The sequence below is a fragment of the Podarcis melisellensis genome (genome assembly GCF_964234715.1).
Source record: "Podarcis melisellensis genome assembly, chromosome: 11".
NCBI lineage: Eukaryota > Metazoa > Chordata > Lepidosauria > Squamata > Lacertidae > Podarcis > Podarcis melisellensis.
The window spans coordinates 63,083,434-63,106,408 of record NC_138543.1 but is presented as its reverse complement, the minus strand read 5'-3'; the positions used below and the strand labels follow the sequence as shown (position 1 = coordinate 63,106,408).

The following is a 22,975-nucleotide window of genomic DNA, read 5'->3' as shown; positions in this document are numbered from 1 at the left end:
TTGAATCCTTCCTGAAAGAATAAGGACACCACAGTCTTATTCATAAGCAACAAAAAGAAAGTTTACTCTTGATCAGGCAGAGCAGAGTGTGATCCCTGAAGGCAGGCTTGAGGCTTAAAGTTACATACAAACAGGTTTACCCCATAAGGGAGATTTACCTTAGTGGCTGCAGGTAGCAGTCCAGGAAGTTCGCAGGACGAAAGAGGAAACAGGGAGGTGTGCTGCATGACTCGTCCTTTTGTTACCTGGACAGGTGAGGTCACGCTCCCCTTCTATCACATGCAAAAGGAAGGATGCTCCAGCCAGGAGGAAAAGGAAGTTTTGACTGGCTGGACCAAACATTCCCTTACATGTCTTCTCTAGCATTTCAAGGAATGTTGTGCTTGACTGCTCCCAGTGGATTACATCCCACAGATGACAAGGCAGGAGGCCATCTCTTCCTCCTCCTCCTCGCCCGCCATGTTTCATGAGCAGCGATGGGGGTCAAGCAAGGCGACTCTGCTCTGCCTCCATGATCAGAGGCTGCTGTGCTTCTGAACACTGGTTCCTGGAAGCCACAGGAATGGAAGCGTAGAACGGGAGAGCTGGAGGGGACCCAGAGGGTCATTTAGACTAACCCCATGCAATGCAGGGATCACAAAGAAAGCATCCTTGTCAGATGGCCATCCAGCCTCTGCCTGGAAACCTCCAAGAAAGGAGAGTCCCATGGGGCATCAGGTTGGCCATTGTGAGAACAGGGTCTGGATGGTATGGGCCCCCTTGGCTTGATTCAGCAGGATCTCCTTACACTCTTATTCTGGTAAGAAAATAGATCACCGTGACCCATGTCTGTAGGGGAAATTTCAAAAAATCAGCTGGATACCTGGATTCAAAACACGGGGCTTTACACACTTTCCAGTGTGTTACTTACAAATTCCAAGGTCTGATTTGTGCATTATTCCAGGCAGCAACAAGAAGAACGCAGGTAGAAAAGTCTTGGTTAAGAAATACAGATGGCTTCAAATACATGCTCTAATCTTAGAGCACTAGGTTACATGGCGAGAAGAGAATGTGAGGGACAGGAAGAGAAGGCTTCACTTTCTCTCTCCAGTGAAAAGGGGGCGTGACCCACCTGAGTCTAGGAACACAGCTCTATGATCTTAACCCTTTTCTGCACGAGCTAGCACTTGTGCATAGTTGTGTTTGACTGCTCCCCACATATAGCCTCCTCTCTTTCCTGCCCTCCTTCTGCCCACAGGGGTCACTGGGACAGTCAGCATGGATGACAACAATGACCGTGATACAGACTTCAACCTGTGGGCCATGGCAGACGTGGAGAGTGGCAAATTCCAGGTGTGAGTGGGAGCAAACAAGCAGTGTGGAGAGGGTGACCCCAGAGTGGGTCGGGGATGGAGGGCAAACCAAACAGGCGCCAGGGAGGAGTCCGCTGGGGAGAAGAAGGGCTGGATCTGGTCCTCAGTTTGGAATGCCTGCCCTTGGGGCTGCCCCAGGGCGAGAGGGGGCTGGGTGCCCACATGGGTGTGTTGGAGCGTGGCAGGGACCCTCTGCCCACATGAGCCAAACTCTTCCCCCTCTCCCCACAGGTAGTGGGGCACTATGTGGGAGCAGAGAAGCAGATGAACTGGCTGGGAGCCATCCCCTGGGTGAAGGGGGCACCGCCACTGGACAACCCCCCCTGCTTTGACATGGACGACCCCTCCTGTGACAAAAGTGGGTGCATCTGGTCCCCCGAGGGTTGGCCCACCCAGCTCATTGCACCCCAAGCCTGAGGGTGGGGGACGGTCACCTCTCACCTTCCTTTGCTGCCCCTATTGCCACCCCCCAGATAGGCAGCGTTGCCCCTCCCCCTATGTTTCAGTGAGTCCAGCTGGCCAAAGCAGATCTCCTCCTGAGGCTATTCTGGCCAGGTATGCCAGGATCCTGCCCCCTGGTGCCACTCTGCCACTGTCCTTGCAGGTCCCCTCAACACGCTGGCCATTGTGGCACTGGGCGCAGGACTCACCTTCCTCATGTTTGGAGTCTCCAGCTTCCTGATCTTCAGGTGAGTGAGCCCCAGGTGAGGCGCCCATGAAGCTGGGCGGTGGGAGCGAGGGAGACCCAAGGTGCTCAGGCAAAGCGCCGTCTGCTGTCAAGGGGTGGCAAGGACCCCCCCTCCTGACAGGTGGGGCTGAAACGCCACGGCTTGGTTCCGTGCCCACCTGGCTTAGCTCAGATCCTTTGGCTCAGCCAAGTGTTTCCACTGCACTCCCCCCCCCCCGCATTCTGGAGCTGCCACAAGTGGGGGGGAGAACCAGAGCCCCAGAGTGATTCTGTGAATCGCACTCCAGCCCTTGCAGCTGCTCAGGACTCTAAACATTGCTTGGCTGATGCCAGCTGGCTCAGTAGCTCTGGACCTGGTCTGGGCAAGGGATGCCCCCCACCCCACCCTGTGACCTTCTCCAAGGACAAGCGGTCTCTATTCCCAGTCCTCAGTGTATGCCTGGCCAGACCGACTGGTCCACTCCAATGCCCTGCCAGTCCCAGAACATGTGAAAAGATGGCAGAGCACAGAGGGATCCGGAGCATGCACAGAGTGCTTTCAAAATGGCCACTGTGGAACCACAGCCAGGCCTCAGCAACACACCTTTGTTTCTTCTGTGAGTCATTCCAACCCAGCCTCACACCTGGGACTCCAGAGCAGACAGCAGGACTGTGGGAGACTGAGTGAGGATTAAATCTGTAGATTAAAATTTAAACCACCCACCCCACGTGTGTGGGAGAAAGACAAAAAGCAGAAACACTTCCATGTTTGGCAACTTATTGAATCTTAGGAATTGGTTAGGGATACCTTTTCATTGTGTTCTGCTGCCCTTCCCCCTCTTCTCCCCTTTTGCAGAGAATGAAGCACGTTTCTAGTAAGATAAGCCAAAAAAGGTTACTTACGTTTCGACGCAGGCAGCAAAGACAGCAAATAGGCAGAAAAATACTTCTAAGTTACAGTAAAGTAAAAGTTGGTAGTGTCAAAATAGGGTGTGTGTGTTTCTGGAGCTCCCAGACACATGTCTGTTCCAGAATTCCCGACCAAAGGAGGCGAAGGAAGCGGCCACACACACCAGGGAGTTTGGTGACACTCTGTGTACTAACCCTGTGCTTTAGCAAAACATGCATTTGGGGTTTGGCTGCAAAGCCTTTTAGCACTTGTTAGACAGGACTCCTGAGCAGAGCCTCCATGCTGAAAAGCAGTCTACCTCTGAGTAGGAGAGACAAGCCATGTGTGCAGTGGCAGCCTGGTGGGCTTCCCGGAGGAGGCATTTTGGGGTGGGGTGGGGCTCCTTTGAGGGGAAAAGAGAGGCTGGATTTGCAGTGGGCGGGGCTCACCTTGGTCTGACTCCTCCCCCTTCCTCCCCAGGAAGCTGATGCTGGAGAAGGAGCTGGCCAGCATGCTGTGGCGGATCCGCTGGGATGAGCTCCAGTTCGGGAGCTCAGAGCGCTACTACAAGGGGGCTGGGAGCCGCCTCACTCTCTCCCTGGTGGGTCCCGTTGGAGCCCCATGGTCTTCCCAGAGACACCCCCCCCACTGCCATGGGGCCCTCCAAGCCCCCTCCTCCTCTGCTCTTCCTTCCTCTCCAGCAGCCATCTCCCCCCTCCTGCTCTGGCCTGGGCAGCTGCCCAGCTGGCACACACAAAGACACAGCTGCCCAGCTTTTGCCATTCAGGCAGGTGACTCTCTGTCTTCTCTCCCCCCCTGCCCCCAGCGTGGCTCCAGTTACGGCTCCCTGATGACAGCACATGGCAAATACCAGATTTTCGCCAACACCGGGCTCTTCAAGGTGAGTGTCTTGCTTTTTGGCCCTCCTTCATATCTATTGGGGGCTCAGGTTGTGGGGAGCGGTGACGTGGGGGTCCCACGCCTCCCCCTTTCTCCCTCTGACCCCTCTTCTTCTCGGCCAGGGGAACGTTGTGGCCATCAAGCACGTCAACAAGAAGAGGATTGAGCTGACACGCCAGGTCCTCTTCGAGCTGAAACACGTAGGTACCTGCCATGGGGTGGGGTTGGGGGGAGAAGCCCAGCTGGAGTGGGGGATGACTTGGGGGGCCTAGCCTGGCTCCAGCAGGTGTTGAGCCCAGAACCACACCGAGAGCATGTTTGTTGCCTGGGCTGCCCCTGCCTCTTTTGGACCAAGCTGTCTTTAAGCATAAGAACAGAATCACAGAATCCTAGCCTTAGAAGGGACCCAGGGGTCATCCAGCCCCACCCCCTCCAGTGCAGGAATCTCAAGCATCAGGACAGATGGTCACCCATCCTCCTCTGTAAAAGCTCCAAGGAAGGAGAGGTCCACAGCCTCCCGAGGGAGTCCTGCTGGATGAGGCCAATGGCCCACCCGGTTTCAGCAGCCTCTTCTCACCCTTACGGACCTAGCAATCGAGATAGACTGCCTCTGGGTCTGGAGGTTCCCACAAAGAGCCAAAGGGGGCCCAACTGGTCCAGCCTCCCAGTGGCCAACCAGATGCCTCCCATGGGGGGAAACCCTCCAGGAGGACCTGGGCACAAGAGCGGCCCTCGCCCTTCCCTTGGTCTCCAGCAACTGGAATTCAGGCACATTCAGAGGCCGACCACAACCATCCTGGCTCAGAGCCAGTGATCTCTCTCTCCCCTGAAGGAATTTGTCAAATCCCTCTTTAAAGCCCTCTTGGTTGGTAGTGCCGGATTGACGTGTAAGCTAAACAAGCTAAGGCTTAGGGCCCCACTCTCTTGGGGGCCCCAAATTTTTTTAAAGGAAAAAAACCTGGATACACTTTGATAAAATTCATATTTTATTATGTGCAAATGGCTTTAGATACCTATCGGTTCCATAAATTAGCATATAGCATATATATTCAACACAAAAAACAGCGACAATTTGTTGTTGACAAAGAACAGCTGGACATAGAAGGTGCCCCACTACCTTCAGTAGCTGAGGGCCGCATCAAACCTCAAGCTGGCCCTGGTAGCCATCACTCCTCCTGCAGGGGAGAGTTCCACAGTTTAGCAATGCAGCCCTCCCCTCCTTATGTGTGTGCCTGTGGGCAGATGGAGGAGGGAAGGATGGCACCAGGAGACAGGATAAAGGCATGGGCCACGTAAACCAGCCTTTGCCAACTTGGTGCGCTCCTTCGTGGCCATTCTGGGGGCTCTTGGCCGACAGATTTTCTACCTGTCTCTGCCCATCTGCAGATGCGGGACGTGCAGTTCAACCACTTGACGCGCTTCATCGGGGCCTGCATTGACCCGCCCAACATCTGCATTGTGACTGAGTATTGCCCCCGGGGCAGCTTGCAGGTAAGGAAGCACCTGGGCACAGGTGTGGGTCTGTTCCCTGCATGGCTGCAGCCGGGGAAGAAGAGGGAGGGCATGGTGAGCATTGGCTGCTGTGCCTCTGGCCACCTCCTGGGGGGGTGCAGTGCCCTCCCCAACCCCCCACTGCTGTGGGAGGGGCTGTTTGCATACGGGGGCAACACCTAACTGCCGCTCTGCTTCATCTCCCCTCCCTCCGCCCCCCAACAGGACGTCCTGGAGAATGAGAGCATCAACCTGGACTGGATGTTCCGCTATTCGCTCATCAATGACATTGTCAAGGTGGGGGGCTCGGGAGGCGGCAAGAGGGAGCCCCACAACCAGGCTTGGCAGAGGAAACGCAGCTGCCCTCTGTAAAAAGAGGAGCCCCCCAGAGCATGAAAAGGGACAGACTGGGCAAATAGCCTCTTTGCTGGGGGCTCCAGCTGCTGCCAGGATGGCACCCCACAGTGGGGCCTCTCTGCCCTCCAGCTCCTTCCTGGCCAGCAGTGCCAGTAACTCCCAAGCCTTTCCTTGGTTTGGGTCCCTCTGCTAAAACCTTCTCCTCTAAGTCCCGCCCCCACATGCTCAATCATTGCAGGAGCTGCCACTCACCCAATCACCTGTGTGGGTCATGGGGCCTACCCTGGCCTTGTGCCTCCTGCCTTGGGAGGAGAGTGGGTGCCCCTTGTTGCTTCTGCTTCTCCTGTGGGGCCTTCTCAGCAGCCTCCCCCTCTCTGCCTGACACAGGGCATGGCTTTCCTGCACAATAGCATCATTGGCTACCACGGGAGTCTCAAGTCATCCAACTGCGTGGTAGACAGTCGCTTCGTTCTCAAGATCACGGATTATGGCCTGGCTAGTTTCCGGCAGAGCAGTGAGAGCGAGGGCAACCATGCCCTGTATGCCAGTGAGTGTCCTTCCCACCCTGGCGGCAGGACGGGCCATCTCCTGCCTTGCCCCCTTTCCTCCAGACCAGCGAGGGCCTTCTCTGCTGCCCTCTCTGGGCTCAGCGAGTGCCCACGCTGCCAGGTTGAGGGATCCCCACCTCCACTACTTGGGCTGGTCTTTGCCATTGGGAGCGGAGGTAGGAGCCCCTGGCCTCCTGACCCTACTCCTCCTTTCCTTGATTTTTCCCCTACCCCCCAGAGAAGCTGTGGACAGCCCCAGAGCTGCTGCAAAAGGGGCCTCTGGTCCTCTCCCCACTGGCCATGCAGAAGGCCGACGTCTACAGCTTTGGGATCATCCTTCAGGAGATTGCGCTGCGCAACGGAGCCTTCTACATCGAGGGCATGGACCTCAGCCCCAAGGGTGAGGGGAGAGGGAGAAGGCGAGCCCCACCCCTGGCCCCTTGGGGGGCGGTGGCAGAGGTGGCGATGACAACCACCATGAGATCCTTAAGTGTTATGAGCGGGCAGGAGACCCCCTCACAAAGTTGGCCACACGTGGACCACAGCCCATCCTGGGGGCTGAGGCAGGTCCTACCTGGGAGTGGTGCGTCATCTGCCACACCTCAGCACCCACCAGGTATCAGGCGTGGCACTTGTCCCAGCAGCCGGGGAGGAAGCCTTCCTGATCTGGGTCGGGGGTCCTCCCCTCGCCCCACCAGGCCTTGTGTTTAGAGGGGACAATGCGCACAGCTCCGCCAATCGCCGGGGAGACATGACTGGCGCTTATGCTGGAAGCACATGCGCGTTTCTGTGTGAGCAAAAGAGGATGGGGGCACACACTGGCGACCTCTTCTGGGTCTGTCCCGAGCCCCCTGCAAAGCCCCCCTTGCTCCACCTGCCTGCTCTTCAGGTCTCCCCACAGGCTCCCTTGGGCTGTGGCCGCCTTCGCATCCCGGATCAGAGCCTTTGGCCTCGGGAGGAGGACGGAGCACGTGCAGCTCGTCTTTGTGGCCTGCTGTCCCCGACCGACCGGCATCACTTGATGGTGATCACGTCTGTCGCTGCTGCTGCTGACCACCCAGGGTGACCCCTCCCCTATTTTGTCTCCCCCGCATCTCCCTCCGACCCCCGCAGGGTCTCATCACGCCCACATCCTCATTGTCTCCGTGGCCCAGTCACCCATTCCGCCCCCCTCACCTGCCCCATAACAGCCTCCCACCGGCCAGCCGTGCCCCCCCCTGCCCGGCCTGCGCGTTCACTCCCCCCACTCGCCCTCCCCACCCCGCAGAGATCGTGCAGAAGGTGCGCAACAGCCAGAGGCCCCACTTCCGCCCCACGGTGGACCTGCGGCTGCACAGCGAGGAGCTGGCCCTCCTGATGGAGCGCTGCTGGGCGCAGGATCTGACCGAGCGGCCCGACTTCGCCCAGATCAAGATCTTCATCCGAAGGTTCAACAAGTGGGTGCTGGTGGCATTTTTGTTATGGGGGGCAGGCCTTTTGTTGGAGGGGCAGAACCTCAGTTAGCTATGCGTCGTACTTTTCCGTGTATAAGACTAGGATTTTTTTTTTCCAAATAATTTTTCTTAATTCTTAATTAATAGCATTGCAATTAATAACACATCAAATCTTGCCACATCATCTCCAGCTGGTCCGGAGAAAGTCTTTTATTTTTGTTCCTGCGTTTTCTCTGTTGTTTATTCCCAGTATCACAGTTCCCCTTCTCATTGTCGCAGTCACTGGTATGGGACTTTTCCATCATGATTAATGAATCCATATTATGTTGGCTTGCAAGAGGAAATATTCTTCTTGTTATTATTCTTCAATTGTTTTTCGGCATAATCCCGCACTGGAAGGATTTTTTCTTAAAAAGTTATGTTAAAAATTGGGGGTTGTCTTATACACGGATAGTTAATCCCCCCATTTTCTTAATTTGGAGTTCCCCCGAAAAGGGGGCGTCTTCTACATGGGAAAATACGGTATTGATTTTTATTGATGGGGGTGTGTGAGAGCAAAACACAGGGAAAGGGGAGGCAGGTTCTGCTGCTGCAGCAGAGTCCTATCCCGGGCACCTCCAGGAGCTTCAGCCCCTGTGGGTGGGGGGAGACCACCCCGATGCTGGAGGAGCCACCCCCACCCTGATGTGCCCCCCTCACCCGCACTTCCTGCCGCAGGGAAGGGAGCGCCAGCATCCTGGACAACCTGCTCTCTCGCATGGAGCAGTACGCCAACAACCTGGAGAAGCTGGTGGAGGAGCGCACCCAGGCCTACCTGGAGGAGAAGCGCAAGGCCGAGAACCTGCTCTACCAGATCCTCCCCCAGTGAGTCGCCTGGGGGGGTGGGGGGCACTGGTGGGGGGGTAGAACGCGGACCCAGCCAGGCAGGCAGAGGTGGTGCCAGGCAAGAGCCAATTCATAGGTATAGATGCTGGATTAGTAAGCCAAGCAGATGTCCATCCAAATCCCCCCCAATAAATCCCTTGGCTAATTGGCACCTTGCTCGCCCGCCCCACTTCCCTCTTCCGTTCAGTCCCCCCCATATTAATTAAATTTCCCTAATCAACTGAATTCCACCAGGCCCCCCCCCAATATCTGTTACCTTTCAAAGCAGGGGCCATCTTACACTATTTCTCCAAAATATCCTACCCGGTAACCCAGGCTATAAGGGATGCAGGTGGCGCTGTGGGTTAAACCACAGAGCCTAGGACTTGCCAATCAGAAGGTCAACGGTTCAAATCCCCGCAATGGGGTGAGCTCCCGTTGCTCAGTCCCTGCTCCTGCCAACCTAGCAGTTCAAAAGCATGTCAAAGTGCAAGTAGATAAATAGGTACCGCTCCAGCAGGAAGGTAAACGGCATTTCCGTGCGCTGCTCTGGTTTGCCAGAAGCGGCTAAGTCATGCTGGCCACATGACCTGGAAGCTGTACGCCGGCTCCCTCGGCCAATAAAGCGAGAAGAGCGCGCAACCCCAGAGTCAGTCACGACTGGACCTAATGGTCAGGGGTCCTTTTACCCTTTACCTTTAACCCAGGCTGCCCCCCACCCAATTCAGTGGGGAGAAGTTCTGGGGCCACCTTGAAGCTGGAGACTTGCCTTCGCCCGCCTGCCTGCTGCACTGAGGGAGATGCCCACCCCAGAGGCCCCCCCTCACCTGCCCACAAACTAATGGGTGTGCAGGGGTTGGGGGTCAGCCAGTGGCTCAGTGACTCAATTTTGTGTACCCCCCCCAGCTCAGTGGCTGAGCAGCTCAAGCGTGGCGAGACGGTCCAGGCCGAAGCTTTTGACTGTGTCACCATCTACTTCAGTGACATCGTGGGCTTCACCTCCCTGTCGGCCGAGAGCACCCCTATGCAGGTAGCGGGGGCGAGGGGGGCTGGGGTGGGGGGGCCCCTTGTTCCTGTCCTACTAGGCTGCCTGGGGGGTGGGGTGAGCTTAACCCCGCCCACACACCACAGCCACGCCCCCTCCCAGCAGCAGAGGGAGGCAGTTGGTGTCAGGGGATTGTAGGGCTGGAAGGGGGGCCAAGGGTCATCCAGTCCACCCCCTGCAATGCCAGATGGCACACTTGGCTTTGACACCTTTGCAGTCCTGTCTTCAGCTTCAGTTAGGGTACCACACTGCTGCAGCAGGTGTCCGGAATGTGTCCTACACTTGAGTAGGACCCTGGCAGAGACACATGGCCAACTGATCGTTCGGGAGCTTCAAAAGCTTTCTTCCGCCCGAACATCACAGTGACCGATGACAACAGACACCGGCACACTTAGGGATCCGCAGAGTTTGTGCAGCTTGTGTGACAGACCTCAGCAACTCAGCATTTTGGCTAATCTACTTTATTTACATATAAAGACACACGGAGCACTGCAAGATGGCTCCCTCTCTCTCTAGCATCAGACAGCAAAGAGAGAAAGAACAAAGGACAATAGTCCCATTTGATGGAACACAGGAACACAAACATCCTGTTTCCGTCACTTCCCACTTTGGGGAGTCAAAACATACACCATCATGTGATAGACAACAATCCCATGACTGCAATCACGGAGCAGGAATTCTAACAGCAGGAAGGAAAATGACGTTTCCATGAGCTCTGGCTTCCGTCAGGGTGTCTCATTGAGCCAGAAGTGGTTTAGTCCTGCTGGCCACATGACCTGGAAAGCTGTCTGTGGACAAACGCCACAGGCTCCCTGAAAAGCGAGATGAGTGCTGCAACCCCAAAGTCACCTTTGACTGGACTCAACCATCCAGGGGTCCTTTTCCTTTTACCTTTACAACACACATTGCCTCCCTTGGATCAGGTGTAAAGGGAAAATTGGATAAAGGTGTAAAGGTGGTGGACCCTCCTTCAAGAGAGTTTGGGGAGACACCTGCCAGGGATTCCTCAGCTGTGAGTCCTGGGGCGTTAGGCTAGAGGACCTCTGGGGTCCCTTCCAGCCCTAAATGTGTTTTTGAATTCTGAATTTATTGTTACTCATGTTTTATACTGTATTTTATGCTGTTTTTTGTTGCATCAATTAAGTGTTTTAAATTCGTTGTTAGCCGCCCTGAGCCCGGTTTTCTGAACCGGGAAGGGCGGGATATAAATAAATAAATAAATATTTTATTTTTATTATTTTTATTACTACTACTACTACTACTACTGCAACAACAATTCTATGACTCTAAGCAAAGCACATTGGGGACTCCGTAGTGAAAATCCCCAGGTGGCCCTATAGCGATGTCTGTGTGTGTCCCCTGGTGCTTCCACTCAACCTCTTCTCTGTCTCCCCCTGAAAGCTCACCCCCCCAGGCTCCCTTGGCAACTCTGCCCCTTCTGCCCCCCATCTTTTCATTCTCCCCCAAGATCCTCCTCTGCCCCGCTGCCTTGGCTCCCCCCAACTTACCTGAGTGTCTCCCTCCCCAGGTGGTGACCCTCCTCAACGACCTCTACACCTGCTTTGATGCCATCATTGATAACTTTGACGTCTACAAGGTGGGTGCGAAACATGCCTGCGGGTCCTGGCTGTTGGACCCAAAGCTGTCCCTCAGCCTCCAAACTAGAGCCAGGATTGGCCCATATAGCTGTAGGGAAGAGGGCCCCCCTCCCCACTTCTGGCCTGACAGGTTCACCCCACAGGTGGAGACGATTGGCGACGCCTACATGGTGGTGTCGGGGCTGCCAGTCCGGAACGGGAAGCTGCACGCCCACGAGATCGTCCGCATGGCGCTGGCTCTCCTCGAGGCCGTCAAGACCTTTCGCATCCGGCACCGGCCCAACGAGCAGCTGCGCCTTCGCGTTGGCATCCACTCGGGTGAGTCCTGGCACAGCGGGGGCACCAGCAGCAGGTCCTTCACCGGAGGATTTTGAGCAGAGGTCGGGGGGGGGCTGTCTGTCAGGGACGCTTGCCATTCCTGCGTTGCAGAGGGTTGGTCTAGATGGCCCTCGGGGTCTCTTCGAACCCTACGATTCTAAGCCGGCGTCTCCCTTTGCCTGCCTGCAGGGCCTGTGTGCGCAGGTGTGGTGGGCCTCAAGATGCCCCGCTACTGCCTCTTTGGGGACACCGTCAACACAGCGTCGCGCATGGAGTCCAGCGGCGAGGGTGAGCCCCCTCTCCCCACCCCACCCCATCCTTGTTGAAGTTTCTGCTGCACAGCATTGCAGGGGGGGGACTAGAGGACCTTTGGGAGCCCCTCCCAACTGCCGTTCTATGATTCCCCCACAACTGGTGTCCATCCTCCCTCCCTCCAGCCCAATGTGGATGCTGGCTGCCCAATACCTGTCTCTTCTGGCCCCGTTTTGGGAAGGAGGGGGCTCCCGCTGGCCCTGACCCCCCTGACCCCACTCCTACCCCTTGTGTCTTCCAGCCTTGAAGATCCACGTCTCCAGCACCACCAAGGAGAACCTGGACGAGTTTGGCTGCTTTGAGCTGGAGCTGAGGGGGGATGTGGAGATGAAGGTGGGGGTCTCTATCCTCCCTGATTGGGTGGGAGGGAGGGAGGGAGGGAGGGAGGGGAAGCCGTGTGGCAGCCCCCACCCCACCAGGCAGCCCCCCCCCTTGGCTCCTCCCCCGGGGAGGAAAAGGTCGCTGTTCCGGGTCCTCCTGCCCTGGACCTTTGGGAGAGTGTGGCAAGATGCTGGAAGCCACGACCCCCTCGGTTTCTGCTGGGGGAGGGGTACAGGTGGTATTTTTTTTGGGGGGGGGTAACCTGTCCCAGGGCTGAGCCTCTTCTTCTCCCCATGGCAGGGGAAGGGCAAGCTGCGCACCTATTGGCTGCTGGGCGAGAAGAAGAAGAACGTGGTCATCTGATGTGGCTCCTCCCCCTCCTGTGACTCCTCCCACTTACGGGTACCGGGCAGCAGGCTCCTCCCACCGCCAAGAGCCACCGAAACTCCCCTTAGCCTTGGAGCAATAAGGCCCCCCCACCCCAGCCATGAGAGACAGGCGGGCGGACCGAGAGAAGGGAGCACTTGGAGCCATAGCGTCCCCCGGCCATGAGAGGAAAGCGAGAGAGAGAGGAAGAAGATGGGGCAGGATGAGAGGCCCCCCCCAGGGGAATGTGCCCAGGGCTGGGTCTTGCCACCTCCTCCATCCCTTGCCCCCGCCCAGACCAAGATGTGCCAGCAAGGAGGCCCCAGGAGCCCACGGAGAGGCAGCGCACCTCTCGGAGCATGGATCAGCCCAGGCCGCTTGTGCTCCCCACGCCCAGCCGGGGGGCTGGCTGGTTCCTGACCCCCCCCCGCAGGTGGGATCCTGCGCCACAACTCAGCCGGCTGAGCCAACCCAGAGCGCCGCTGTTCCTCCCCCCTCCCTCCGGGTGTAAATATAGTGCAAAATATTTTGTCGAAATACAGACTTTTTAACCTGGGGCAGCCTTTGCGATTTGTCCGGGGCAGAGCAGGGGGCCGGTGGAGGTCAGAAGGTGCCTGGGGGGGGCAGCCCTCCCTGCTCTCCTTCTCCTGGCCCTGGGAGCCGGGCTCCGCTGCCAGATCCAAAATGGAGAGACACACTTTGCCTGTCCAGGAGCTTCTCAAATCCTGCCCCCCCCCAGCCAGGGGGCTTCAAGGGGAGAAAAAGAGCCAGGCAGCAGCACCCCCAATCTACCAATAGCTGCCCCACTTTATTTTCTTAGAGCTTGGGGTAGTTCTCTGGGCCGTAGGGCAGCGGCTGGTCGAGGTATTCAGTGGTGGGGGTCGTGAACGTCGCACACTTCTTGAAGGGGGTGTCACCGGTCCGGATATTGGAGACGCCCTGCGGGGGGTGGGCAGAAACAGTGAGAAGGCAGCTGGGGGCCGGCAAACGCACTGTGGGCCACCCCCTCCCTCTGCCTGTCAGAGAGCCAGCATTGTCTTGTTTTTTGGGGGTGGGGGGCAGCCTTGTCAAGTGAAAGCAACAGGTGCAAGGGGGGAGGAGAGAACCCAGCTCCTGCTCCCCTTCCGTTTTCAGTGCCCTCCAGAGCCTCTTCAAAGTCAGGACCACGGGGGGGGGGGAGAGAATGTAGGGCATTTGAGGTGGGGGTGGTGTGTCGGGGAGGGGGGACCACTCACCGGCACCTGTCGGCAGTGCTCCAACCAGAAGGTCTGCGGCTGCTCCAGGCGGTAGTCGTGGGGCTGTGGGGGAGGGAGAGCAAGAGTCACATGGCAGCCTCCTTTTTGGGCGGATTGGGGGGCTGCCCCTGGGGGGGCGCTTTCCTGCCCCACCCATGCCACTGCCTCTCTCTCACCTTGGTGGGGGCAGGGGCCACCGACACGAAGCCCTCCTTGCGATAGTGGTCGTGCGTCGTGGAGATGGTATCCATGGGCCCACATGGGGGGCCGTCGTCCTCCGCCTCCTTCAGCTCCTTGCTGCAGAGAAAGACAGAGGGGCTGGGAAGCAGCTTCTTGGAATGGGGGGGGGGCAATGTCCAGTTCCCTGCCCACTGAGGAGAGATTTCCCAGGAAGATCTGAGCTTGGGGTGCTGTGTCAACCCCAAAGGAGACAGAGCAAAATTCGGCAGAGAGCTCCATCTCCCCCCCAAACCTTCCTCCCTTCTCTGGCCCTATGGGATATGGGGAAAGGGAGGTGCAGATCTCAGCATTGAGATCTGGGGCACAGGGGCTGGATGCTGCACCCCGAGACCCTCCGCCTGCCTCTGAGGGAAGGGGTCTCCAGTCTCCTTTTGTTCAGGGGTCAGCAAACTTTTTCAGCAGGAGGCCGGTCCAGTGTCCCTCAGACCTTGCGGGGGGCCGGACTATATTTTGAAGGAAAAGAAAAAAAGAACAAATTCCTGTGCCCCACAAATAACCCAGAGGTGCATTTTAAATAAAAGGACACATTCTACTCATGAAAAAACATGCTGATACCCGGACCATCCATGGGACGGATTTAGAAGGTGAAGGGGTTGGATCCGGCCCCCGGGCCTTAGTTTGCCTACCCATGCTTTTGTTATTCCCCAGGCACAGATTCCTGTCCTGCTTTCTTTTCTGTCCCTTGGCTGGAGTTACCAGGAAAGGGTCAAGGCAAGGAAGGGAGGCTTCCCACAGCCTTCTCCCCAAACTGGTCTTGTCTTTCATTCCTCAAACACCTTCTTCAATTCAGGAAAAGTCTACTGCGCTGGTCTCCTCACGGCACCTGACCTGCCACGCTGGTTGGGAGGGATCAGAAGGATCCTGCAACAGCTCCTTCGAAAGGGGCAAACTGGTGCCAGGCCCCTTCCATGCCACTCTCAAAAGTGGGCAGCTTAACAGTCCGTGCCCCGGTCCCATTCCTCGGAGAGCTCCATTGCTTCTCCCTCTCCATTGTGCCCAGTCCCCACTTGCTTGCAGGGTCATTCCACATCAAATCAACACAAAAAACAAGGGTTTCACCACCCACCATCTCAGATTTTGATGAAACTTGGTGTACACCCTTCCCATATGGTTGAAAGAAACTCTCTTAAGTTTTTCCCCTCTATCTCAAATGGTTTTAATTTTATAGCACTTCCAAGTTTCCTGAAATCTGTGTTTCTGTCCCTCTTGAGATCCTCGGCCTTGTGTGCATTTTATTTTTCCTCCATAACCAATGATCAGACATAAGAGACCAACAAATTTTATTCTTTGTTGAGAAAGAACATGTCTTTGCAATAATTGTCACCATCAAAACCTTTTGATTGCATTGTGCCCTAATGCTGAAAATTTAGGTTTTCTAAACCTAGTTTTTCCACCAAAAAAGCTACAATTATACATTTTTTAAGGCATTTATAAAATCTTTTGAGTCCTGGTGTATTTTTTTTTCCTGAAATCCTCATCATGTTACTGATCTCTGTGTAAAATTTCAAAGAGATCTGATCATTGGGTATGGAGAAAGAAAATTAAATGCACACAAGGCCAGGATCTCAAGAGGGACAGAAACACAGGTTTCACGAAACTTCAAAGTGCTATAAAATTAAAACCGTTTGAGATAGAGGGGAAAAACTTAAGGGGGTTTCTTTCAACCATAAGGGAAGGGTGTACACCAAGTTTCATCAAAATCCGAGACAGTGGGTGGCATGACTGCGTTGAACTGACGTGGAATGACCCCGCAATCTGCTTCTGGCAAGGGGGCACCAGGGGTGGAGGAAGGGGGTACAGTGGGGGCAAACTGCCCCAGATGTCTTTGCTAGGGGGTGACTCCCAAGCCTACCCCTTTGCCAGCAACATTCCCCCCCCTTCCTCCTTCGTTTTGACAGCTGGGGGAGGCCTGGGAGTTGTGGGTGGACACCTAGGCAGCTATTCCGCGCCTGGGAGGGCACCCTCTGTGCCACGGCCCCCCCCAGACCATACCCGCCCTGGGCAGCGTGGGCATATGCACCGCCACTGGGGGGCACCTGCCCACCTGCCCTCTCATCTAGTAGAAAAAAGACAGTCACCTAACCGAGAAATTACACAAAACAAATGAAATACCATGAAAATCCCTGAAACGAGAGGTAATCGACTAGAAATATTATCTTATAGAATTACACAATAGAATTAAATTACAAAAATCAAAAAGTTTAAGGAAAAAATTAGAAAATTAGAAAAACCTAGAATTGAACAAAGCCTTAATGGAATGCTGGCTACAAACCTTGTTTCACTGAACTATTCAGTTTCCTCAGAAGGAAATAGAGAAATCATAAGCCTTAAAAGATTTAAAACAAATTCAAGAAACGAGGTTTGTAGCCGGCATTCCGTTAAGGCTTTGCTCAATTCTAGGTTTTTCTAATTTTTTCCGTAAACTTTTTGATTTTTGTTACTTAGCTTAATTCTATAAGATAATATTTCTAGTAAATTACTTCTTGTTTCAGGGATTTTCACGGTATTTCCTTTGTTTTGTGTAACACCTTCTCACCCAGGGCTGCCTTGGGGCAGGGAAGCCCAGGGACAGGCTGCCCCCTTGAGCGCCAAAGCAAGTGTTCCTGGTCTGGTCAACTTGGGGGGGGGGCAGCTGCAGCTCTGCACAATGGAGTGCCCAAAAGCTCTTGCAGAGCCAGAGGGAAGGAAGCCTCTCTCGCCTTGGAAAGCCCATTCCAGGGGCAGCAGGATGGGCCCAGCTGGGGGAGGAAGGGGCCACCCACGGCTCACTTGCTGACCTGGTGCTGCTCACCTGTGCTTCTGGTACAGGAGCCACTCCAGCATGGCCTCACGCTGCCCTGCGGGAGGAGGACAAGGAAGGAGGTCAGGTCTCAGAAGGCAGGACAGGGCCTCAAGTGGGGAGCAGAATGTCCTCCTCTGCCTGCACCCCCCACATGCTAGTCTCCTTCGCCTCCCTGGGCAGCAGTGACGTCTTCAAGCTCCAAGCCAGGGGAGGGCTCTTCCCCCTCTCTCTCGGGGCTTATATTTTGGTCTAACACCAGAACTCCTGGGTGTCCCAACAAAGCCAAATGTTGGAAGATTCAGTGCAGATAAAGGAAGTCCTCCTTCGTGCAGCACCGTTAAAACTATGGAACTCCCTTCCACAAGAGGCGGTGAGGCCACCAACTTGGATGGCTTGAAAAGGGGACGAGACACATTCAGAGAGGACAAGAGGGATATTGGGGGCTCAAAGCCACAATGGCTCAGCTCTGTCAGCAAGGCTTCTGAATCACAGTTGCTGGAACCCACGGGAGGGGAGAGGACTCGGGTTCAAATCCTGCTTGCTGGTTTCCCCCTGGCATCTGGTGGGCCACTGTGAGAACAGGAGGCTGGACGAGATGGGTCACTGGCCTGATCCACTAGCAGTGGTGAAATCCCCATCAGGCTACAGGAATGTTGCACAGAAAGGCCGACCAGTGGGCTTGGGCTGGGGGTGGGGCTGTGAGGGGCAGTGGGAAGAAGCTCCCCAGAAAAGGGGGACCCAGGCGAGAAGTCAGGGACGGCTTCACTCTTTCCTCTTTATATGAGACAAAGCAGCTCAGGGTGCGAATGCAAAGGTGATCCACCCAGGTAAGCTCAGGTTACAGCTCTCCAGGCCTCACAAAGATCCCGTTTCAGCCGTGAAGCTCCAACATCATCACTCCGAGAAGACGGTCAGGTTGAGGGGAGGGGGCGCCCAGGTGGCCTTGGGGCGCTTTGCCAGTGACTCATCTCAGCCTTGCAAGGCACCCACCAGGAAAGGAAGAGCCCCTTGCAGCACCCATGGCGATTGCTTGGAGCCTGGGGGAGCAGAGCTGGCCTGCCTACAGCGGGTGACGCTTGAGAAGCCTGATTTAGACTGGGGTGGGGGAAGCAATTTCTGGGGGGTGGGGGCTCAGGCTGCTCAGAGCTTTGCCTGAGCGGCAGCTGGAGACATCCAAGAGGCCAGTGCCCCCCCCCCAACACCCACCCAGAGCAGCCGGGCAGGCTCCGCCTCCTCCAAGAAGCCCCATGGAAAGGGTCTCCAGCCTGTGGCCCCTCGCACTCTGGACTCCCAGAGATTGAAGGGAGCTGCTGCTCCCCCCCCCCCAGCTCTGCAAGGGCTCAGGGCAGTGAACACAGAAGAAGCCTGAAAGCCAGATGAAAAGGAGGAGCTAAAGGTAAAATGTCGTCATTCCCGTGGAACGCTGGCTTTTCAAGGCAGCCCACACCGGAGAGCCTCAAAGGCCCCCAGAAGGGCTGCCCCATGGAAGAGGGAGGAAGCTGGCTTTCTGCTGCTCTGGAGGAGAAAAGCCACAGCAACAGATTCAAGTGACAAGGAAGGAGATTCCCAGTGAACCTCAGGAAGGACTTTCTGGTGGCAAGAGCGGTTTGGCAGTGGAAGAGTCTCCCCAGACAGTGGTGGCCTCTCCTTCCTTGGGGGCTTTTAAGCAGAGCTTGGGGGGCCCTCTGTCATGAATGCTTCAGCCGAGATTCCCACATTGCAGGGGGTGGACTAGAGGACCCTCGGGACCCCTTCTGATTCTACAATTCTATGCTTCAAAGGCATTTAAGGCCCGTATCTGACTGAGCTCAGGCCAAGGAGGAGCCCCTGTTTTGAGGAAGGGGCTTTGACCCACAGGGACCACCCACCCGCCTTGTGTTGCCATTTCTGCAGGAGGGCTGAGTGGTCAGAGCCCTCCAGGTCAGGGACAGAGCCGGAGGCGGGTGTGCTTTGGGCGGGTCTGGATCCGAGAACAAAACGAGGAGAAACCGGAAAGCAAACAATAAACAGGCCTCCCGACCTGGCACTTTTGTGGCAAAGTTTTTTCCTTGGCCGTCTGGAAAGGCAGCTTTCGGCTCTGCACCCCCCTCCCCCCCAGATCCTCACCTCTTATGGGGAGCCCCGTCCTCCAGGGCCTGCGGTAGGCGTCCTTCATGGTGGTGCTGCTGCTCAGGCCAGCCAGGAACTGCTGGGTGAGCAGCCCCCGGTGCCCGTGCCGGTAGAAGGAGGCCTCTGTGCCCCACTCGGGACAGGGCACGCGGTCCAGCTCATTGGTGGCTCTCTGGAAGAGGGCAGAGAGGGCGGCTGCAGGTTAGCAGAGAACTCCACCTAGGGGAGGGCAAGGGGCTGCCAGCTGCTCCCTCTCCCTGGGGTCTCCTGGCACATTCAGGGCTCTCCTCCCTTCAGGCAGCGAGGGGCAACAGATTTAGCCCAGCCACCCCACAGCCCTTGCCCAATCCGTAGACAGTCCTTCCCCAATCAGCAGGGAAGAGGGCATTTTATTTCTATTTTATTTATTAAATGTATATACTGCCATTCCTCCAAAGATCTAAGGGCAGTTCACAAGATTAAAATACAGGATGAAAGCACAAAATAAGCAGGACAAAATCAAACCAAAACAATACTCCCCAACACATTTTAAAGGCTGTAGAATGTTAATCAGCCATCCGGAAAGCTGAACCAGGCATGTCTTTTGTCAAGGAAATATAGTCCAGTTGCCCAGAATGGCAACCATGACCAAGCCAGCCCATGCAGGACAACTGAGGCACAAGGTTTTGGGGGGACAGTTAGCTGAAGGTTGAAGGGAGTTTTGTGGTGCTGGAGATCTGATCTAGAGTGGTGCATGCTCTAGTCATCTCCTGCTTGGACTACTGCAATGCACCTTTGAAGGTGACCCGGAAACTACAACTAATCCAGAATGCAGCAGCTAGACTGGTGACTGGGAGCGGCCACCGGGACCACATAACACCAGTCCTGAAAGACCTACATTGGCTCCCAGTACGTTTCCGAGCACAATTCAAAGTGTTGGTGCTGAGCTTGAAAGCCCTAAACGGCCTCGGTCCAGTATATCTAAAGGAGCATCTCCACCCCCATCGTTCTGCCCGGACACTGAGGTCCAACTCTGAGGTCTTTCTGGCAGTTCCCTCGCTGCGAGAAGTGAGGTTACAGGGAACCAGGCAGAGGGCCTTCTCCGTAGTGGCACCTGCCCTGTGGAACACCCTCCCATCAGATGTGAAGGAAATAAGCAACTATCTGACTTTTAGAAGACATCTGAAGGCAGCCCTGTTTCGGGAAGTTTTTAATGTTTGCTGTTTTATCGTGTTTTTAATATTCTGTTGGGAGCCGCCCAGAGTGGTGGCAAACCCAGCCAGATGGGCAGGGTGTAAATTGTTATTGTTATTATCTGGTGAGGCTGAGGATTTGCTGCTGGGTCTGTGTGCCTCCACAGATCATCTACTGCCGACTAAACATTGGGAAGAACTTTCTTTTTAAATTTTTTATTGAAGATTTTATTAAAGATTTCTGACCATAAGAGCTGCTTGGCAGTGGAAAGGCCTCCCTTGGAATCTGGGGGACTCTCCTTCATTGGAGGTTTTAAAACAGAGGCTGAGCAGCCACCTCTCCAGGGTTCCCAAACTGCAGGGGCTTGAACTAGATGGCCGTTGGGCGCCCTTGCGTCCAAAAGCGATGCCCTGGCATAGGGGCTGCTGCTGCTGCTGCTGCAGGACTCTCTCTTCACTTGGGAAATGCAGGGGGAGACGGGAACAGGAATTCCCTGGTGACACTCCCCCCCCTTGCCACCCCCTCCTGCCCGTCCAGGGGTGTGGAGCCCAGGCAACCTTACCTCCTCCTGCCAGTTGTAGATCAGGCACTTTCCCCGAATGGGGAGCTCCCTCATGGGCTCCAGGGGGACGACGGGGATGGCCTCCTGTTCCGTGGCCGGCAGCTCCCCCAGAGTGGGTCCCGGGACCCCGTGGCAGGGAGGCAGCTCCACCGAGTAGGCTGGGGTGCGGACCACCACCGGGGGATCTTCAGGCAGCATCTCCGTGGGGCCGTACACCACCGCTGCCTCCTGCCCCTCCTCTCCCGGGCACAGAGGGGGCTCTGCCACGCAGCAGGGGGCTTCGGGGCCAGGAGGCGCCGCCTCTCCATCGCTGGGCGCAGGTGGGCCTGGAAGGACGGGAGCCAGAGACCTGCACAGGTTCAGGAAGGGGAAAAGGCAGTCAGACCCGGCTCTGCTCCAGGCAGAAAAATGAAGGGCACAGACCCTTCAAGAAAGAAAATGTGAAACTCTGTTTATTTTTTAAATTTGCATCTTGCTCTTCATCAAAAAGATAGGCAGGTGGGAGGCCTGGCAGTGCCATAGCTGGGGGGGGGGGGATAGCCAGGTTTTGTTGCCCTGGCGAAGCCTCCAGAGGGGCAGAATTGAGGCTCGCAGGCTGGGTGTGTGTGTACGCAAATATTCATGAGGTATGTGTGCCAAACTGGGTCCTTGACCCGGGTAAAATAGAGGCTAGTTTTGCCCCTGCATAACACAGAACACCAAGCCAAAGTCACACAGCAATAAATGAAATTAAAACCAGGAGGGGGTGGGATTCCTGCCGCAACTTATAGATTTCAGTCTTTAACTTTAGGTCAGGGAGCACATGGGGCTGAGATTTATTTATTAAATCTGTATACCGCCCTTTAGTTGTAGATCTCAGGGCGATTCACAACATAGGGTGGCTCCAACTGCAGAGCTTTAGGAAGGGGATTCCGTGCCCAGGGCAGGAGCCACCACTAAGGTCTCTCAGCTGAATGAATCTTAAAGGGGGGCACCCAAGCGAAACCTCCCAAATCCCACCTCAACATGGGCAGGTTTCTGCGGTGTGGGCAGTCCTTGAAATAACGGGCTCCCAAACAGGCCTGGGCCTCTGCCTGGCCCTTGGCATTCCCAGCAGGCCATGCCACCCCTGCCATGCGCCCTTCTCAGGGGGCCTTTGCCTGGCTAGAGTTTGCTGTGAGCATGCCCCTTGCTTGCCTGGGTGGCGCCCACTTTTGATTTTGCCCGCCCACCGGCATGCGGCTCAGGAGACCAGGGCCCCCATTCACACGTGCAAAAAGACACGTGTTCGGCATTTCCTCGCCTCCTCCCCCGCCCCGCGCGGAGGCCCCTCCCTCTGCTCCTCCGTCTCTTTCTTCCATTCCTCACCCGCCCTCCGGCTCCATCCCTCCGACCGGCGCCGCTCGGGGTGGGGGACCGGAGACGTCGTCGCGGAGACGCCAAAAACGGACTGGGGGCCCAGCTGGCCGCTACCATGGCGACGGCGACGCAGCGCGCCCATTGGCCAGGAGGCGACGGCAGGAAAGGCTCTCATTGGCGCGCGCCGAGGGCCGCTGCCCCGCCCCTCTCGCCCGCGCCAGGCTCCGCGACGGCCGGTCTCTGCCCCGATGGGCGTCCAGTGGGGAGCCAGCCGGAGCCGGCGAAGACCTGCAGCCCTGCTGCTCTTGCCCGGCCGAAGAGGCTGCGCCTTGCGGGCCAAAGCGGGCCTGGAAGAGACGCAGCCGGCTCGCCCGCTCCCTCGGGGCAGCGCCTGCCTCGGAGCCCGCCCCTGCTGTCGGGGCCAGGGCAGGGGATCAGTGCCGGATTTACGTATAAGCTACACAAGCTATAGCTTAGGGTCCCACCAGAAAATGTAAAGAAAAAAACCTGGATGTACATTTCCAAAATATAAGATAAAAACACAAAAACCCTACATACAGGAACAGTGTTTTGTGTTGTGTAGGCTCCTATTAGGTCCATAAACGACCATATGGCATATATTCAACACACAAAACAGCGACAATTTGTTGTTGACAAAAAACAGCTGGACACATAATGGGCCCCCTTACCTTCAGGAGCCGAGGGCCTCATCAAACCTCAATCCGGCCCTGCAGAGGATCGTGGGCGCCGAAGAGACGCCTTCGGGTCTGGAGAGCCACACCAGGGAGTCCGGGAGACGCTGGTGTGCGCCCCCTCGACGGCGCGTACGGAGGAGCCGAGCGTGCCCCGGGCCATGGGCAGAGAGTTTGCGAATGGCCACATCTGGCCCCCGAGCTGGGCCGGATAGGCTCCTCCTTTGCAGGCCCCTCCCCAGCCGTCGCCCCCCCCCCGGGATAGAGCGGAAAGGCCCCGCCTGCCTCCCCCGAGCCTCTCCGGAAAGGGGCTGGCGGGCCGCGGGGCGCATCTGCCGAGCAGCTGCGGCGAAGACGACGAGGAGGCGGCGGGCGCGGGGAGG

The 22,975-nt window shown here is 56.4% G+C and overlaps 2 protein-coding genes across 3 annotated transcripts in view; one reads left to right on the top strand and one right to left on the bottom strand.

Moving 5' to 3' along the window:
- Window positions 1-13,017, top strand: part of NPR2 (natriuretic peptide receptor 2) — a 33,883-nt gene extending 20,866 nt beyond the window's left edge. Inside the window, exons 5-22 of the mRNA XM_081929624.1 lie at window positions 1,238-1,332; window positions 1,584-1,710; window positions 1,957-2,041; window positions 3,389-3,509; window positions 3,735-3,809; window positions 3,931-4,008; window positions 5,195-5,299; window positions 5,525-5,596; window positions 6,044-6,203; window positions 6,443-6,604; window positions 7,472-7,640; window positions 8,355-8,501; window positions 9,408-9,531; window positions 11,075-11,143; window positions 11,288-11,462; window positions 11,652-11,750; window positions 12,016-12,107; window positions 12,396-13,017. Coding sequence (XP_081785750.1) covers window positions 1,238-1,332; window positions 1,584-1,710; window positions 1,957-2,041; window positions 3,389-3,509; window positions 3,735-3,809; window positions 3,931-4,008; window positions 5,195-5,299; window positions 5,525-5,596; window positions 6,044-6,203; window positions 6,443-6,604; window positions 7,472-7,640; window positions 8,355-8,501; window positions 9,408-9,531; window positions 11,075-11,143; window positions 11,288-11,462; window positions 11,652-11,750; window positions 12,016-12,107; window positions 12,396-12,458 — 2,018 coding nt within the window. The 3' untranslated portion in view covers window positions 12,459-13,017. The remainder of the gene's footprint in view (window positions 1-1,237; window positions 1,333-1,583; window positions 1,711-1,956; window positions 2,042-3,388; window positions 3,510-3,734; window positions 3,810-3,930; window positions 4,009-5,194; window positions 5,300-5,524; window positions 5,597-6,043; window positions 6,204-6,442; window positions 6,605-7,471; window positions 7,641-8,354; window positions 8,502-9,407; window positions 9,532-11,074; window positions 11,144-11,287; window positions 11,463-11,651; window positions 11,751-12,015; window positions 12,108-12,395) is intronic.
- A 233-nt stretch (window positions 13,018-13,250) lies between these two features.
- SPAG8 (sperm associated antigen 8) lies at window positions 13,251-22,720 on the bottom strand. Of its 2 annotated transcripts, none has more exons than XM_081929988.1 (7): window positions 22,590-22,720; window positions 20,563-20,911; window positions 18,825-18,999; window positions 16,728-16,773; window positions 13,873-13,993; window positions 13,697-13,759; window positions 13,251-13,400 (listed from the first exon to the last, which is right to left on the bottom strand). In XM_081929988.1, exons 2-7 carry the CDS (start codon window positions 20,758-20,760, stop codon window positions 13,278-13,280), a joined length of 726 nt encoding a protein of 241 aa, XP_081786114.1. In that variant the 5' UTR covers window positions 20,761-20,911; window positions 22,590-22,720; the 3' UTR covers window positions 13,251-13,277. The 2 variants fall into 2 exon arrangements, with proteins under 2 accessions (XP_081786114.1, XP_081786113.1); XM_081929987.1 differs by lacking the exon at window positions 22,590-22,720 and adding an exon at window positions 21,910-22,026.
- Between the last annotated feature and the right edge of the window lie 255 nt (window positions 22,721-22,975).